This window comes from Pelobates fuscus, chromosome 5 (assembly GCF_036172605.1).
Source record: "Pelobates fuscus isolate aPelFus1 chromosome 5, aPelFus1.pri, whole genome shotgun sequence".
Lineage (NCBI taxonomy): Eukaryota > Metazoa > Chordata > Amphibia > Anura > Pelobatidae > Pelobates > Pelobates fuscus.
The window spans coordinates 334,574,664-334,594,080 of NC_086321.1; the positions used below are offsets into that span (position 1 = coordinate 334,574,664).

A 19,417-nucleotide genomic window follows, 5' to 3' on the forward strand; every position below is an offset into this window, starting at 1 on the left:
GTCAAAACAACCTTAGGTAAATAGCCTGTGATGTCTACTTTATATAAATATATACTTTTGTGTGGCAATTTTGTTTTCTTTTATGGCTATTAAGCTTACAAGACAAACATACCAAATTCTAAAATCGCTCCACATTAAAAGTTTATTTTACTCCTTGAGCTTTGTGACCTGTAACTACAAAAAAAAACTTAAAATCCCAGACACATTATATATTCTGTGAATCAGAACAACTAAATCTGAGGCTGTTGGGAGGTATGTGACCCTCTGTGACCATATCATTAAAATTCAAATGATGGACTTATATGTATATTTTTTTTATACTGTGAAGGTGCGAATTTATATCAATTCTCCGCATGAAGCTTTTACAGAAACCAGTATTTCCTCAGAATGTTTTTTTTTTTTTTTACCTTAGTTATCCGTTCGGAACTAATAATACTGGCCTCGGTGACTGTCCGGAAGGTTTTCATGGTTACACATAGACCTTTGGAATGCACCCAGCAGCTCTGTTAGGCTGGGGAAAGAGTAGTGCAGGTGTCAGGATGGCGACAGCAGGATTATCTCGGTCTCTGGTCCGCACTGTGAACGAACTGCTGAAGAAGAGAAGATATCGAACTGCTCTTGCTGTGATCAAGGGCTTCCGCAATGGAGCTGTGTGAGGAGAGATACCCTTACTATAATATAGAGGGGTCTGGGGGGCTGTAAGAGGGAGGGCAACTAAGGTGTATGATAAAGGGATGTAGGTGACTTTGATGAACTGCTATAGGAAAAAACAAAAATAATATTAAAAAAACATATATATATATATATATATATATATATATATATATGTGTGTGTAATATTGTCTTGCTGGGTGAGGAAGCAATTCTAGAATTTATAGTGAAGGGTATGTGCAGGTTAACTATATTTCACCCATTTTCAGGAGCCTATACAGTTATATAAAATAATTATTGCCACTTTGCAGGATCCTTGATTTACTGTTTTTTCTTTTCTAATATCTGGTCTGTAATAAGATTACATCAACATGAGTGGTTAGCATAGTTCTAAAAAACAACCACAACAAAACAGTAGGCAATGTTGTGTAGAATTGGTCAATGCCTGTATCCTGTACCATTGCATATTTTGAAAGGGACACCCAAAGTGCCAAAGTGTTTACCATTTTAATTTCAATTTTAGGAGAACTGGCACATCCTAGAATTGTTTATATTTTTCCCTGCCCTCTATATTTACCAAATATATATATATATTTTTAGAGATGTGAACATTAAAGTTACATTGAGAAATCCATGCTTCTATCCTGGAATTCGTCACCTCAATCTTGGTAATATTACTAGAGAGGGGAAAAAAACACATTCGCAATTTTAAAGGATTTTTTTTTCTTTCTTAAACAAAAAGGAAGTTCTGTTTCAGAAAATTCACCTTTTTTAAAAAATTTGAAATATACACCAAGAGCACCAACGTTTAATTCAACAGAAAAGAGGCGCAGGGCAAAACTGTCAGGAAGTCTACAAACAGGAGAAATGTGATGCAGATGTAGGAGAATACAGGCACAAACAGAAAGTGTGACGCAATTGTAGCGTCTAAACCGCTACGGTACTTTTTTTAATAAATCACCCCTAATGTTTCTCTTCTCTTTTGCATTGTGAGTTTGGGCTGGACTGGATTGTGATGTCATTTGGTAAATTTTATATACATATTAAATAAAAACAAAATCTGCTATTGCAAAGTCTAGGGGACATTTCTTGCAGTTGTTTTACAAAAAAAATCGGTGGAGACTGTTGCTCAGTGTATTTTTACTGTGCTCCTAATGCAGCAGAACTGTCCATTTGAGACTCTTATAAATTATAACGTTTGCATGGCTCTCAACTTGCCTGAAAAGTTTTTAGTTTCTTATGTATCACTTAATTTATTTAGTCCTGATCTCAACACACTATTGTTTGGCTCTGGCCCTATCTATTCATTTTAAGTGGCACTGTCACCATCTGGGGACTTTGCCTTATTTGCAAGAACCCCCAATAGTGACATCACCACTGGTGGTCTGGAGGCTGGGCCGGGGCAGAGAAATGCTAACCTGTCCCTTCTGGGCACTGCCATCTTTTTCTGGCTGGCCCTCTTCTGATGCATGAGCCGTACTCACTGCTGGTCTCTACTTTATTGAGGTCAATGGAGTATCCCATGAGGCTGCAGGATTCTCCACAGGCAGAGGCAATTAAGGCTGGGGCACGGACACTTCTTGATGGTGTTGGCTCTGGCCAATGTCTAAGAAAGTCAGGCATAGGAGATATACTGAGGCAAAGTAGTCCCTACTTAATCTCAGTTTATCTTTTGACTTGGTTTTAGTTTCAGTGAAATTCCAACAAAGCCAGTTTGAGAATTTCATAAAGATTTTATGACGATACTGCTTTAAGAAAGTAGACTCCGTTATTTGGCCTTTTCCCATCAAAGGGTCAATCTAATCACATACCAGCTTTGAATTATTGCAAAGATTATGGTGTGTAGAGTGTATCCTACCTGTCAATTCTAATAGTGGCTTACAACTGCAGTGACCTGTCTGTCAAGCTGTGCATCAAAACAATCATTATGTATAAGTTACAGATATCTATTTAACCATTGACGAGAGTGTGTAATAAGATTGTATATTTTCTTTTCAAGGTACGGAGCAAAAATTAGAGCCCCACATGCTCTAGTGATGACATTCCTGTTCAAAAGTGGAAGGTACGTTGGGGTTTACGTTAAGACAGATGGTAATTAATTTGAAAGATGTGCCAACAATTTACAACATGGTATTAGGATCTGCTAAGTCTTAATTACTCCTATTTTTTTCACCTTTTCACAAATTACACTAAAATACAAAAATGCTGCTTTGTTATGGGAAACCAGTTTGATCTGTGCTCTATTGCAGAGATTGCTGGACTACAATTCCCATGAAACTGTGGTAGTTGTAGTTCAGCAGCTGCTTGCATGCCTGTTGGTTACTCTCGTTCTTTTCTCGTTCTCAGCACTTGTGTTCAGCGTCTTACGCTCTGCATGGAGGCGCTGAGTGTTTCCCATAGAGATGCATTGATTCAATGCACCTTTAGGAGGAAATGCTGATTGTCGCAGCATGTTCCTGCGCATGCTATATCCTTGCATTGGATTGGCTGAGATCATCAAGATTGATAATCTTGGTCACAGAGGCGGGACCAGGCACGAAGAGACCAGCATGGTCTCCATATCTCCATGGAGGGGGAGGGGCAGGGGATGAACTAAAAAATGATAACTGCACTATGGTATTAGGAATACATAGCATGTTTTTATTTGGGGCATATCTGCTAGATTGTTAAATGTTTCCATTGTGATGGTTCCTTTAAAGGAACAATGTAGCATTAGGAATGAAAAATGAAAAATGAATAAAATAAATGGTTTACTCCTCTTTTTTGCTTTGGTGCTGATCACCTCTCCACCTCCTGTGACGTCATTGAAGAAGCATGACATCCTCTGGCAATTGTCCAATCCAGTGCTACTCATAGAATTATTATTATTATTTATAAAGCGCCAACAAGTTCCGTAGCACTGTACAATGGATGGACTAACAGACACGTATTTGTAACCAGACGAGTTGGACACACAGGAACAGAGAGATTGAGGGCCCTGCTCAATGAGCTTACAAGCTAGATGGAGTGGGGTAATGAAGGCTGCACGAGCATCCAAGCTTCCCCATAGGGAACCAGTGTATTCAATGAGCTTCTGCATGATGTGAGTTTAACTCGGTCAGTGCAGTGAATGTGCCTCTAGTGGCTATCCACTGGAGGTCGATTTAACCCTGCAATGATATAAAAACAAAACAAAAAAATAAACGGACAGAGCCACTGTAACCAGACCGCTTCGTTGATTTTAAGGTGATGGTCTGGGTGACTTGAGTGTCCATTTGAATGCTGAGTTTAAGTAACATCAATTTGTTTTACATGGAACAACGCCTATTAAAACAAGACTTTGTCAGAGTTATTCACTAAAGTGAAATTTGTCAGGAATTCAAAGAGAATTTCACATTTAAAGGAGCACTGTAGTGCCAGGAAAACAAACTTGTTTTCCTGGCACTATAGGGTTATTAGGTCCTCCCTCCCTCGGGGTCACCCTCCTGCTGGGCTGACTCTCTCGGCGCTGGTGACCTCTCCTCCCCCCGTCAACGTCAGCTTTAAATGCGCATGCGCGGCACACGCACCTATTCAAACCGCCCATAGGAAAGCATTACTTAATGCTTTCCTATGGACGTCAGCGTCATCTCAGTGTTATTTTCACACTGAGAATCACGGAAGGGGCCTCTAGTGACTGTCAGGGAGACAGCCACTAGAGGCTGGATTAACCCTCAATGTAAACCTAGCCTTTTCTCTGAAACTGTTATGTATTCAGCTGCAGGGTTAATACTAGGGGGACCTAGCTGAAGTGGTCTGGGTGCCTATAGTGGTCCTTTAAGACAGTGCTCCCCAACCTTTTTATCCCCTGCCGACCGGTAAAGGTTTGATAATTTTTCCATGGCCCGCTTGTTTTGATTTAATAAGACAAAAAAAAAAAACAGTCACATATATTAAAAAAACACACAGACACATACATAGTCAGAAAATCACAAACACAGTCACATAAAGACATAGACTCAAAATTGTTGGTTCAGGATCCCACGCAGACTGAATGTATATAGCATGTTCATGTGAGAGTTAATAAAAATGGGGGCCGTGTTTGTGGGGCAGTGTGTGTAGTGTGTGTATGGGGCGGTGTGTATGGGGGCAGTGTTTGTGGGGCAGTGTGTGTAGTGTGTGTATGGGGGCAGTGTTTGTGGGGCAGTGTGTGTATGGGGCAGTGTTTTGGGGGCAATGTGTGTAGTGTGTGCATGGGGGCAGTGTTTGTGGGGCTGTGTATGGGGGCAGTGTTTGTGGGGCAGTGTGTGTATGGGGGCAGTGTTTGTGGGGCAGTGTGTGTATGGGGGCAGTGTTTGTGGGGCAATGTGTGTAGTGTGTGCATGGGGCAGTGTGTGTATGGGGGCAGTGTTTGTGGGGCAGTGTGTGTATGGGGGCAGTGTTTGTGGGGCTGTGTGTAGTGTGTGCATGGGGGCAGTGTTTGTGGGACAATGTGTGTAGTGTGTGCATGGGGGCAGTGTTTGTGGGGCAGTGTGTGTAGTGTGTGCATGGGGGCAGTGTTTGTGGGACAATGTGTGTAGTGTGTGCATGGGGGCAGTGTTTGTGGGGCAGTGTGTGTAGTGTGTGCATGGGGGCAGTGTTTGTGGGGCAGTATGTGTAGTGTGTGTATGGGGCAGTGTTTGTGGGGCAGTGTGTGTATGAGGGCAGTGTTTGTGGGGCAGTGTGTGTAGTGTGTGTATGGGGGCAGTTTTTGTGGGGCAATGTGTGTAGTGTGTGTATGGGGGCAGTGTTTGTGGGGCAGTGTGTGTAGTGTGTGTATGGGGGCAGTGTTTGTGGGGCAGTGTGTGTAGTGTGTGTATGGGGGCAGTGTTTGTGGGGCAGTGTGTGTAGTGTGTGTATGGGGGCAGTGTTTGTGGGGCAGTGTGTGTATGGGGCAGTGTTTTGGGGGCAATGTGTGTAGTGTGTGCATGGGGGCAGTGTTTGTGGGGCTGTGTATGGGGGCAGTGTTTGTGGGGCAGTGTGTGTATGGGGGCAGTGTTTGTGGGGCAATGTGTGTAGTGTGTGCATGGGGCAGTGTGTGTATGGGGGCAGTGTTTGTGGGGCAGTGTGTGTATGGGGGCAGTGTTTGTGGGGCTGTGTGTAGTGTGTGCATGGGGGCAGTGTTTGTGGGACAATGTGTGTAGTGTGTGCATGGGGGCAGTGTTTGTGGGGCAGTGTGTGTAGTGTGTGCATGGGGGCAGTGTTTGTGGGACAATGTGTGTAGTGTGTGCATGGGGGCAGTGTTTGTGGGGCAGTGTGTGTAGTGTGTGCATGGGGGCAGTGTTTGTGGGGCAGTATGTGTAGTGTGTGTATGGGGCAGTGTTTGTGGGGCAGTGTGTGTAGTGTGTGTATGAGAGCAGTGTTTGTGGGGCAGTGTGTGTAGTGTGTGTATGGGGGCAGTTTTTGTGGGGCAATGTGTGTAGTGTGTGTATGGGGGCAGTGTTTGTGGGGCAGTGTGTGTAGTGTGTGTATGGGGGCAGTGTTTGTGGGGCAATGTGTGTAGTGTGTGCATGGGGGCAGTGTTTGTGGGGCATTGTGTGTAGTGTGTGCATGGGGGCAGTGTTTGTGGGGCAGTGTGTGTAGTGTGTGCATGGGGGCAGTGTTTGTGGGGCAGTGTGTGTAGTGTGTGTGTGGGGCAGTGTGTGTAGTGTGTGTATGGGGCAGTGTTTGTGGGGCAGTGTGTGTAGTGTGCGCATGGGGGCAGTGTTTGTGGGGCAGTGTGTGTAGTGTGTGTATGGGGCAGTGTTTGTGGGACAGTGTGTGTATGGGGGCAGTGATTGTGGGGCAATGGGGGCAGTGTGTGTATGGGGGGTAAGGAGGGTAGGGTGGCTTTTTCTTTTTTTTAATTTTATTAAAATTATTATATTCATGTCCCCCCTCCCTTCTTACCTTTACTGGGAGGAGGGGGGACATTTCTTAGTCCCTGGTGGTCCCAGCGGTGGTGTGATGAACTCTAGCCCAGTTACAGGGCTAGAGTTCACTCTCGAGAGATTTGGAGCGTTGCCGTGGTTACCGCGGCAACGCTCTAAATCTCGCGAGAGCAGGACCCGGAGGAGCTGCAGGTAAGAGCTCCCGGGTCCTCTCTCACTCCCTCCCCTGCCGGCTGTCAGCACAGTGCCTGCGGACCGGGGAGGGAGATCTCTGATCTCCCCTCCGGTCCGCAGGCACATTGCTGGGCTGGCACTTGGGCAATGCCAGCCCTGCATTAGCCGGCAGGGGAGAATCTCGGGGGGGGGGGGGGGTTCCGGGCGGCCCGGTACCGTTTGATCCACGGACCGGTACCGGTCCGCGGCCCGGGGGTTGGGGAACACTGCTTTCAGATATACGTTCCATACCATAGCTGACCTGGAGTATTTTACAATTTCAGCTATCATGACCTTGACTTTTAAATTTCAACTTAAATTCACTTAGCATTTGCAAACAATCCTCACTTCAGTGAATAAAACTGTCTATATATATATATATATATTAAAGTTGAGAAACCCATACAATAGTATGCCGTCATCCCTTCAGATCCATTTCGCACAATAAAGGAATGTCACTGTAGATCCTCATTTCTAATCCACTTTATAATCACAGCATTGTTTCTCTTCCCTTCTAGAGAGTTGGCTCTATTGATTCTAAATTCCCATTTTCTAATCCAGCATTCATCCTACAAATGCTGCTACAGAGCTGTAAAGGACAACTTATGCAAAATATTATATTCCTTCATGTGTGAGTGCTACTGAATGAATGGCTTTGAGTGTTCTTTTTAACCCATTGTATGTGAGGGTACCAGAGTGTTCTTTTAACCTTAGAGTGTCCGATATATAAAGCGGAGGAACAATTACTTATTGGAAAATCATCTTGTGTCCAGACTTTGATTGAAACACGTTTCAATGAGTTATAATATTTTTGAATCCTTGTATAAACTTTTTTTTTTTTTTTTTAATAAATACAATTATTTCCCCGTGTAGCTTGCAGGAGAAAATAAAAGCCATTCTTCAGGCAACATTCACACATTCCAGGAACCTGGCTTACTTTGTGTTAACCTATAAAGGGCTCTTGGCTACACAGGAAAAGCTTCATGGGAGCCGGTGGCAGTTCCATTCGTTCCTGGCTGCAATGGTTGGTGGCTGGCTAGTGTTTGGTGATAACAATCACATCAACAGCCAGGTAATTTATGTATTTTTAAAATGTATTTTTCTACCCATATGTAGGCCTATATTATTATAATTATTATTATTATTTTATTTATATAGCGCCATCAGATTCTGTAGCGCTGTAGAATGTAAGTCAGGTTATTATATGCTTGATTTGCATATGATGACGCAGTGGGAGGAGTTCTCATTGAGCTTTAAATATTCTTAAACAGGATTGTTACAATCTCACACACACACAGTGTTTTGCAAGTACTACGCTGATATAAAAGGATTACCTAACACCTGGTCATGAAGATGTTAAGGCAACATCGCATGCAACATAATCATCTTTCCAATTTCACCAGTTTTAACATATCAAATTGTCAGAAATCCATTTATTAGTTCAGTTTTCTTGCCTCTAAAGCTATGGTACATTCATAATCAAAATAGAACCGGAAGTCTTTGAGCTCTTCCTGACTTGATGCTACAGGATGTCCCAGGTGTGAAGACTGCTGCAAAGTATAGATCTGTCTCTAAAATACCCAGAAACAACATCACAAGATCCTGATAAAGACAGAAGGATTCTTTTTAAGAGGTTAATGTGACATTATTAATTTTTTGTAATCCACAAGTCTGTTTTAAAAGGGATGTATGTGGAAAATGCACACAAAGGTGTTTTGTTTTCATATTATAGCAGCTCTGCAGTGATTTTTTTTATTTATTTTTTATACCCCCTGTACCTTATTTCTTCCTTGTGTTGGATCACAAAATCTGGGCGCAGCCATTTTATTCTCTGTTTGTAATATCTCCGGTTTGCAATTCTCTGGAATTCTTTTTATTGATGGTTTGTGAGTACGTTTTACTGGCAATTGAAACAGAACTTGGCTAAGTCTTTCATTTTCCTTATGCATTTTATGAGCACTTTGGAACATATTTAGAAAGGAGCTATATAGAAAGTGATTTAAATCAAGTCTATTTTGTTGACAGAGCTGATTTAACCCCTTAAGGACACACGACATGAGTGACATGTCACGATCCCCTTTTATTCCAGAAGTTTGGTCCTTAAGGGGTTAAACTAGCAACATCCTATTCAGCCTCATTATAAATGTATTTTTGCTTGGGGTCTGGTGGATAAGTTATATATTTACTGATTCAGTAATTATTAAAAAAAAACAGGTGAGGAAGACAGAATGACCTATAAGATTAGGCAGAAAGAGGCTAAGCAAGTTATAAGAGCTTCCAAATCACACACAGAAGAGAAAATAGCACAGTCGGTAAAAAAGGGGGACAAAACTTTTTCTAGATACATAAATGAGAAAAGAAAAGTAAAACAAGGATTAGTTAGATTAAAAACAAAAGAAAGAAGGTATGTAGATGAGGATAAAGGTCTAGCTGACTGCCTCAATGAATATTTTTGTTCGGTATTTACAGATGAAAATGAAGGAAAGGGACCTCAGTTAAGAAAAAGGATAAATGAGTCATTTATTACATTTATTGAGTTTACAGAGGAAGAGGTTCTATTTCAACTGTCAAAAGTAAAGACAAATAAGTCAATGGGACCTGATGGAATACACCCAAAGCTATTAAAAGAGCTTAGTGGTGTACTAGCAAAACCATTAACAGATGTATTTAACCAATCATTGTTAACAGGAGTAGTCCCAGAAGATTGGAAGTCAGCGAATGTTGTGCCTATTCACAAGAAAGGTAATAGGGAGGAGTCGGGCAACTATAGGCCAGTAAGCCTTACTTCAGTAGTGGGGAAAGTGATGGAAACCATGTTAAAGGATAGGATTGTTGAACATCCTGGAGTATTTTACAATTTCAGCTATCATGACCTTGACTTTTAAATTTCAACTTAAATTCACTTAGCATTTGCAAACAATCCTCACTTCAGTGAATAAAACTGTCTATATATATATATATATATATATTAAAGTTGAGAAACCCATACAATAGTATGCCGTCATCCCTTCAGATCCATTTCGCACAATAAAGGAATGTCACTGTAGATCCTCATTTCTAATCCACTTTATAATCACAGCATTGTTTCTCTAGAGAGTTGATATCTAAAAACACATGGATTTCAAGATCAGAGACAACATGGGTTTACTTCAGGGAGATCATACCAAACTAATCTTATTGGATTTTTTTTGATTGGGTAACTAAAATTATAGATCAGGGTGGTGCAGTAGACATTGCTTACCTAGATTTCAGTAAGGCGTTTGACACTGTTGCACATAGAAGGCTTATCGATAAACTACAATCTTTGAGTTTGGATTCAAATATTGTTGAATGGGTAAGGCAGTGGCTGAGTGACAGGCAACAGAGGGTTGTAGTCCGAGTATATTCGAAGCTTGGGCTTTTCACCAGTGGGGTACCTCAGGGATCTGTACTTGGACCCATTCTCTTTAATATTTTTATTAGTGATATTGCAGAAGGTCTTGATGGTAAGTGTCTTTTTGCGGATGATACGAAGATATGTAACAGGGTTGATGTTCCAGGAGGGATAAGCCAAATGGCAAATGATTTAGGTAAACTAGAAAAATGGTCAGAGTTGTGGCAACTGACATTTAATGTGGATAAGTGCAAGATAATGCATCTTAGATGTAAAAACCCAAGGGCAGAGTACAGAATATTTGATAGAGTCCTAACCTCAACATCTGAGGAAAGGGATTTAGGGGTGATTATTTCTGATGACTTAAAGGTAGGCAGACAATGTAATAGAGCAGCAGGAAATGCTAGCAGAATGCTTGGTTGTATAGGGAGAAGTATTAGCAGTAGAAAGAGGGAAGTGCTCATGCCATTGTACAGAACACTGGTGAGACCTCACTTGGAGTACTGTACACAGTACTAGAGACCATATCTTCTGAAGGATATTGATACCTTAGAGAGAGTTCAAAGAAGGGCTACTAAACTGGTTCATGGATTGCAGGATAAAACTTACCAAGAAAGGTTAAAGGATCTTAACATGTATAGCTTGGAGGAAAGACGAGACAGGGGGGATATGATAGAAACATTTAAATACATAAAGGGAATCAACACAGTAAAGGAGGAGACTATATTTAAAAGAAGAAAAACTACCACAACAAGAGGACATAGTCTTAAATTAGAAGGGCAAAGGTTTAAAAATAATACCAGGAAGTATTGCTTTACTGAGAGGGTAGTGGATGCATGGAATAGCCTTCCATCTGAAGTGGTAGAGGTTAACACAGTAAAGGAGTTTAAGCATGCGTGGGATAGGCATAAGGCTATCCTAACTATAAGATAAGGCCAGGGACTAATGAAAGTATTTAGAAAACTGGGCAGACTAGATGGACCGAATGGTTCTTATCTGCCGTCACATTCTATGTTTCTCAACAAACAGTGTTTGCGATCAAGGTACAATGCAGACTGTTAGCTATTAAAGCTAAATTATTTTTTTAATGTGCATTTTGAGTTGTCCCCAGTCTACAAAAAATAAAATCTAAAATTGTAAAATCTGCAGGCAAAAAAAGAGCTACAGAACTTGGCCTCTCCTTTTGCTTAATTTCCAACAGTTAACAGACTGTCAAAGGCATTTGTGAATACTATAAAATATATATATATAAAATTAGGGAAGACCAATTATTAGAGCCAATATACTGCATATTTCTGATAATCTGTATCACTCTTGTAATTTACTGATATTATCGATAACTTGCTCACCTCTCCCAGTCACTGCACACCGTCTTTCACATCAGGAATCTCCAGCTGCCAACTGTGGGGATATTTATGGGAAAATAATAGTAAACAGTTGAGAATTGCCCACTATTTCAATTCTCAGATCCCAAAGATCGTTATCGTGTAAGTGAAATGTATTCCATATAAATAAAATCACAATTTGTTATAAAAATAGATACAATTTATTGTGACATTTAAAATAATAATAATAAGTAACATGCGTGACAATAATCAATGAATATTCAGTATAACATGAATATGCAATACAATATGGTAATGTAAAAACATCTCCCAATGGCTAAGACAATATTTATGACTGTCTTTCACAGAGACAAAGAAAAAGTTTCACACAGAGAACAGAATTCCTCAGAGTGCAGCGTAAGGTCGTAAAAGTTTAGCTGACAGTTAGAATAACCCTTTCAATGCTGGCTAGACCTCCTAAGTAATTAAGATCTATTCTTATGTAATTTTAAATAAAATAACATTTAAACCAGTTCATTAGTCACTTCCTGGAACCATCCAATAAGAAATCTACTATGTTCTATAAGCTGAAATTTTAACTTGCCTAAACAATATTTTATCTTATTTTAGAGCAAATCAATACACCTGGATAAATATCACGATATGCTAACATGTGGTATGTCACATAAATACATACTTATTTATTTCTATCTGCAGAATAGAAAGTTTATAAATATATACTTCTTATATAACTAAGATTTCTAAATATCGAAATCTGATCGTGATTTATCCAGTCATATATCAGGCTATTAGAAAATTTTAATTAATTTAAATTAATTAAATGAAGCCAGTATATTTACCAGTTAAAGAGATGTTCTCACCAGATGTTCTCAGGTAGCTAAGTGTCAAGGAATGTTTCTTTCTCGCTCTGACTCTGCTTGCTTCTTACTTAGCCTGCTTCCGACTTTCTCTGCATTCATCTGCATACCCCTTGCTTTTTTTTTTTCTCTTCCCTTTGTCTTAACTTTTAAAGGAGAAATTCACTAGGTGATAGACCAACAGAAACACTGGGGTGTGTTTACCTCCCAGATAACAATTTAGGTATTTGGTCTATAGAGGGCAGTCTCGTCCCACTAAACATACCTATCCAGGAAAGAGTTAACTTTTCCTGGTGGCTATTTTGACATAATTTTGGCTTATCTATATGATTGCCATAATTTAAGTTTTCTGTCAGATCAAACAGTTTCTTTAAGTTTTGTCCAGACTGTGTCTGGCAAATTCTGCTATAATTTCTAATATGACAGTTAAAACTTAATTTGACCTCTTAAATTACAATGGGACTCTATACATTATCGAAAGTAAAATTAAATTATTTAATCTTCTCTGTCACAAATGTCTGGGTTTAGAATTTATTCTATTCCATTAGCAATTTAGACAGTCTCTTATCACTTGGTTTGTTTATACTATGCATTCCTTTAGCTCTGGCAAAGGGGTTAGTTTTACAGAAAGGATAGAAATTGCGTGTCTCTTTGTTAACTTGAAAATAACAAAATGGAGTCTGGTCTGTTCAGAGTGACTCAGAATATACACTTTTAATTTCTATCATAGCACAAAATGTCTGCCGATATAAATACCCTGACACAACCAATGAGGTACCTTGTTGCGACCTCACGTCACCCCTCTCTGTGAGTCAGCAGAGCTCAGCTGAAGACAGAGAGGTGAGGTGGTGAATAATCTACTGTAATGTACTGGGTTGGCTGACTGAGAGTGATAGGAGTGTGATTGCAATCAGACAACTATCAATAATAGCCCTCTACATGTTTGGATGTCAGTTAATGCCAGATTTGTGTCGAAATAGTTTTTCTCCAAAACTTTAAATGTGCACAATATTGACACCAGTAATTGTGTGTTTTTTTTTTTTAATATGAGAAGGCGGAGCCTGTTGTGGGAGGAGTTACCCAGCCTATAAATACAGACCTCCCCTTTATCTGGTCTGAGACCACCTGGTTCAGCACACCCGCCACTCCCTTTTTTAAGCCATTCATCTTGGTGGGCACTCTTTTACAGGCCTCCCCGAATGTCAGCTCCGGCACACCACAACTGACTTACTCCACCATTACTTTAACTCTGCTTATTGTATCCGACCACGAATATATATACTATAACTTCAGGAAGAAGGAACATGAGAAGTTGGACAAATATCGAGGACTGAAAGAAGAGTTAGAAAGGAAATGGAAAGTAAAGGCGGTAGTTGTCCCAGTTGTGATAGGAGCACTCGGGGCTGTGACTCCTTTGTTGAGGGAGTGGCTTAAACAGATTCCATGTGGGACATCTGAGATCGCTGTCCAGAAGTGTGTGTGTATATATTTATGTATATACATGTGTGTGTGTATATACTCCTACATGTTTGTATTAGGATCTAGTGATGTATAACAAAGTGCTTTGTAATAACATATTTCCTCTCTTCCTCCTGCAGATCAATATGTACTTATTGTCACGTGTCCTCTTTGGTCTGTCTCGACTGGCAGTAGAGAAAGGCTATATACCTGAACCCAAACATGATGTGTTCCCTCTGTTCTCTGCCTTGGTTTGGGGTTTTGTGCTCTGGATGTTTGAATATCACAGACACACCCTTCAGCCATCTCTGCAGTCCTCCATGACATACTTGTACGATGACAGTAATATCTGGCATGACATCAGAGACTTCTTAATATACAACAAGGCCAAACCAACCAAATAACCTCTTTAGGTTTTTACAGCAGAGGTAGCTAACATTTGTGGGTCATCTTCAATCAGATACTTGATGCTGTAAATCAACTACTCTTTGTGGAGCCACATGTTCCCTATCCCTGCATTCTATGTCCTATACCACAAATAAATACATAAATTACCAGGTACCCTCCTACCTGGTAAAATGGAAAAGTGCTCAGGAGTAAAATATTTCCGTAAACATGCATATATTTCATGAAGGCTATGTTTTTAAGATTTGACGGCTAAGTGGGTAGAGTTGTTCGGATTCCATCACTTATGTGATGCTTAACAGATTTGATCAACTGCTGGTATGAAAACCATGAAAAGTTTAGAAGATATGTGGCAACTCATTTATCCCTTTATAGGTTCTTTAAAGGATTCTTCTGGACTTTCCAAAAAAAAATAGGTTTGACCTTGAAACTACAACTGTAACTGTGTTTTGTTTATCTGTATGCTGTTAATTCTCCAGATTTTAAAACCACACTTTTAACCCTGTTATTTTTTTATTTTTTTATTTCTTCTTGAAACTTGGACTTCGATTCAATAAGCGTTTATCCAAAAAACTTGCCACTAATGGTGTCTTCTGTAGATAAATCATTTGGAATGTTTTTCTAATCATGTAGAATCATCTGAAGGCGTATTAACTCAAGGCCGTAGTAGGTTAAAGAAATACCTGAAACTCATAGCTATGCAGTTACGTACATGATGCATTTCTTTAACATAACGTCTATTCAAAACATTCTGTGTGCACTGTAGTAAATTTAAGAAGAGTTTAGAATTCCAATTTTTATTTTCTGATGTCTGATATTAAAATGGAATTAAGTTTCCATGTGATAGCATTGATGTTTTCAGACATGTTTTTCCAATTCCTACTAAATTCACCCGACTATTATGCACATTACGTATACAAAAAAGGATAGATACTTTAGACAGGATAAGACATGACACGAGTGCTTATGTCAATCCTGTTCCAATGTATCCTTTGCACCAATGAGAGACTCCAGGAGTCTCTCAGGGCATAACCCCAAGTAAATTACAAAAATACTGCACAAGTGTGTACAAAAGGTCACCTAAAGTGACATAGTACAGCCTGGAAATATAGGTAACAGTTGTAAATAGTCTATGTATCCAAATATAACAAATCACAGAATGAGTACTAAAGGGCCACTATAGTCACCAGAACAACTACAGCTTATTGAATTTGTTCTGGTGAGTAGAATCATTACCTTCAGGCTTTTTGCTGTAAACACTGTCTTTTCAGAGAAAATGCAGTGTTTACATTACAGCCTAGTGATAACTTCACTGGCCACTCCTCAGATGGCTGTTAGAGATCCTTCCTGGGTGATGGCTGCCTAAAATGCATCCAAACATTCAGTGTCTCCTCCCTCTGTATGCAGACACTGAACTTTCCTCATAGAGATTCATTGATTTAATTCATCTCTATGAGGAGATGCTGATTGGCCAGGGCTGTGTTTGAATCATGCTGGCTCTGCCCCTGATCTGCCTCTTTGTCAGTCTCAGCCAATCCTATGGGGAAGCACTGTGATTGGATCAGGCTACCACTTCTGATGATGTCAGCAGACTGCTGGTTTTTTTTTTGAGGCAAACCGCATGCAGAGTTACAGCTTCTGGCTTGAATACAGTAAGATTTTGCTATGTTTATGGAGGCATGAGGGGCCCAGGGGGACTAGATGGTGGTGTTAACACTATAGGGTCAGGAATACATGTTTGTGTTCCTGACCCTATAGTGATCCTGCAATAAAGTAATACAAAGTATCTATAAAGACAACCTCAGAAGGTTAACTCCTATGTCTGAGTGAGGTATATCTATCAAGAGTGCTTTCTGATATATTTTATTTGTTGGGCCTTGGGCAGACATAGGAGTTAACCTTCCGAGGTTGTCTATATAGATACTTTGTATTACTTTATTGCAGGATCACTCATTAGTATGTATTATGTGATTTTGTTATATTTGGATACAAAGACTGTTTACAATGGTTACCTATATTTTCAGGCTGTACATAAGTGTCACTTTAGGTGACCTTTTGTACACACTTGTGCAGTATTTTTATTATCCAAATTGGTCTACCCCAAGTGGATTGTACACATTCTGGTAAATTAACCTCTTGGTCACATGCCACCGTGTTCTTTCTTATCAAATCTGCAACAGTTATTGGAATAGCTTCCAACGGTAGCCATAATTAATAGAAACATCCTAGTTTGTTGTATTTTGAAAGACCAATATAATAACAATTATAAACTTTAATATATAGAGGACTCTAACCATGAAATACAGCTTGAGTGTAACCAATTCGATTGACAAAATATTTGTTACCTGCACTCAGCCAATAATACTCTTTATCAGCTTTGAAAGAAATAATATAATCTAACCTGTTAGGAATAAAACTGGCCATCCTGTGCTTTGATCTGCTGGTATTACAGCAGGTGCTTTAACCAACTAAACTATCTTTCCAAATAAAATAAGGTTGCTTTCTTATTTCTTTAGTGCTGGTAATGTAATATGGCACAACTTACAATTTCTAGTCCTATGCTACTAGCCAGGCCATAGTATACCCTCCAGGGTGAATTTCTACTTGCCAGGGCTACATTTACACATGCCAAGGGCTAGTGGCGAGTTGAAATTGTGAACCCTGTGATTAGGGGCTTTGAGAACCTGTATTCCAGGCTTTTTACAGTTAAATGAGTGTTCTGCCCGCTAGATTTTAGCCTATGCAAATGTTGGATAACATTGTTACTAGATGTTTGTGAATTTTTATTCTTATGATGCTTCGTCAACACAATTTGATGGGTACCACAGGACACCATGTGTGATCTACAATAACTATACTATAAAAGTATACCTTCACATGGTCATGTTTAGAAAAAAAGTTACTAATTTTGACGAATCTGCTTGTGTTTGTTGCATGGCTGTTTGGAAAACAGAAAATGTGGGATGCAAGAAGGGGGGGGGGTGAAGGAAAATGTGTGAACTATGCAATGAGCCAATAGTGCAATCCAGTTAAATACTAACGAGAAATAGATATTGATAACAGCCAACCTTTTATATTAAAAGTACAACTGGCAAATAAAAAAAACTAAAATGTGTGAAACCACTTACAAATACTATATTTGAAATTCAGGCTTTGAGTGTAAAGTGGTTTGTATTATTTAAGTAGTATTTGTAATCAAGAATGGATTTGTCAATGGACCAGGAGGACAGCATGCAAATTGCTCATTCCAGAAACCTTTTCTTTGTTTTATTGTATGGCCCTTTATTGCATATCAGGAACTGCTGAAAAAGGATTGACCTTGAACCAGTACTGGTTCCAGGAATGGTTGTTGAGAAGACCATTTTAAGCTGTAAGTTAAAGGATCACTATAGGGTTAGGAACACAAACATGTATCCCTGACCCTATAGTGCTAAACCCACCTTTTAGGTGGCTTTCTTCCCCTTACCCCCCCCCCCCCCTTAAAAGTTTAAAACTCACCTTATTTCCAGCACAGCACAAGTCTGTCTGCGCTGGCTCTGCCTCCTTTGTGACATCAAAATGGCCGATTTTTTGCCAATCCAGTGCTTTCCCCTAGGTAAAGCATTGGATTGGCTAAAATCGGCACGGGCCCAAATGCCCTTTTGGCCAACCAGGTGCATCTCTATGAGGAAACTTTAGCGTATCCATGCAGAACGGCAGGGCTGCTTACTGTGCATCTCCGTCTAAGGAGTGGCCACTTGGAGGTGTCCCTAGGGGCAGTGTTGACATGAAAATGGCTGAAGGGAGCTATTATACTCACCAGAACAACTACATTAAGCTGTAGTTGTTCTGGTCACTATAGTGTCCCTTTAAGTAAAAGGTATGCCTCAGAGCAAGTCAAGTTGGCCTTTAGACAAAGTATTGTAACTTTGTTTAACCCCTTAAGGACACATGACGTGTGTGACACGTCATGATTCCCTTTTATTCCAGAAGTTTGGTCCTTAAGGGGTTAAATAGTGAATCTCCATTCTCCATTTTCTCACAGTTAGCCTGAGCAGGTTATCAAATGGTGACAATTTGAAATCTAGTTTAGAGATTTTGGTTTTGCAGCACTGATTTTTAGCCGCGAGGCAAACAAGGCATTTGCCTTGGGCGGCATTTTCCAGGGGGCGGCAAAAAAAGCCGCCCCCAAATGCCCAAGGCAAATGTCTTGTTAGCCTTGCGGCTAACAGACATGCCGGCGGGCTGCTGGGCGGTCGGGGTGCGCTGGTGTGCGGCTGGCGAGGGAGCACTTCCTCTGAGCTGTCTTCTCAGCTCCCTCGCGCACCGCAGAGTGAGGCTGGGAGCCGGAATATGACGTCATATTCCGGCTCCGCCTCCCAGGCTAATCTGCGGAGCGCGAGGGAGCTGAGCAGACAGCTCAGATGAAGTGCTCCCTCGCCAGCGCCGCACGACCGCCCAGCAGCCACTGGACCACCAGGGAGAAAGATGACCCCCCCAGCATTCCCAAAGGTAAGGAGGCTGGGGGGGGGGGGTTAAAGTAAAAAAGTGTTAATGTGAGTGTGTGTTTGTCTGTTAGTGTGTGAGTGTGTGTGTCTGTTAGTGTATGCGTATCTGTCAGTGAATGTGTGTGTGTGTGTATTTAGAAGGCAGGGCGGGGGGAAGGGTTGGTGCTTGTTTTGTCCTGCCTAGGGCAGCACAAAACCAGGAAACACCACTGGCACTGAGCAAGTATCTACTGGTAACCATGAATGTACTCTTACATTATAGCACTGATTCGTTTGTTAGGTGTGAATCTCTATAAATGTATATGGTATGATAATTTGCACACACATTAATGCAATATTTTATACACTGACGTGTGTGTGTATGTATACATTGTAGGGCTTAAAATTTGAGATCCAACACTACTAGGCAGCATTTAAAAGTTAGACACCACTGGAGAGTCTACAGCTCACTCGTAGGGGTTGAATTTCTACTCGCGTTTTGCTAGGCATACCTCGCGAGTGTCCCTATTTTGAGCCCATATCCCTCTGTCCCTCTTTGCTCAGAACTCCATATTGTTGGTGTGTCTGAGTGAGTATAACATAGCTCCACAGCAATGACACTCACAGTAATGTGTCTTTAAACTACAATAAATATGTTTAGAAATCAGTCTGTGTAACTAAGATACACGTTTCTTGTTCTAAATTACATTTTAGTTGCATAAATTATTAGTAAGTCACCTAATTTTTTTTTCAGAACAGAGCTGGCCATACCCTGACTCAC

At 40.5% G+C, this 19,417-nt stretch overlaps 1 protein-coding gene across 1 annotated transcript; it reads left to right on the forward strand.

Annotated features, from left to right (window-relative positions):
* Nucleotides 1–484: 484 nt before the first annotated feature.
* PXMP4 (peroxisomal membrane protein 4) lies at nt 485–14,351 on the forward strand. The gene is made up of 4 exons (XM_063455728.1): nt 485–652; nt 2,651–2,713; nt 7,605–7,803; nt 13,906–14,351. Exons 1-4 carry the CDS (start codon nt 489–491, stop codon nt 14,167–14,169), a joined length of 690 nt encoding a protein of 229 aa, XP_063311798.1. The 5' UTR covers nt 485–488; the 3' UTR covers nt 14,170–14,351.
* The last annotated feature ends 5,066 nt before the right edge of the window (nt 14,352–19,417 follow it).

Coding starts and splice junctions, on each gene's coding strand:
- PXMP4 (XM_063455728.1), top strand. CDS start 489: ATGCACCCAGCAGCTCTGTTAGGCTGGGGAAAGAGTAGTGCAGGTGTC. Junction 653..2,650: donor GGCTTCCGCAATGGAGCTGT/GTGAGGAGAGAT, acceptor TTTCTTTTCAAG/GTACGGAGCAAAAATTAGAG. Junction 2,714..7,604: donor TTCCTGTTCAAAAGTGGAAG/GTACGTTGGGGT, acceptor TTCCCCGTGTAG/CTTGCAGGAGAAAATAAAAG.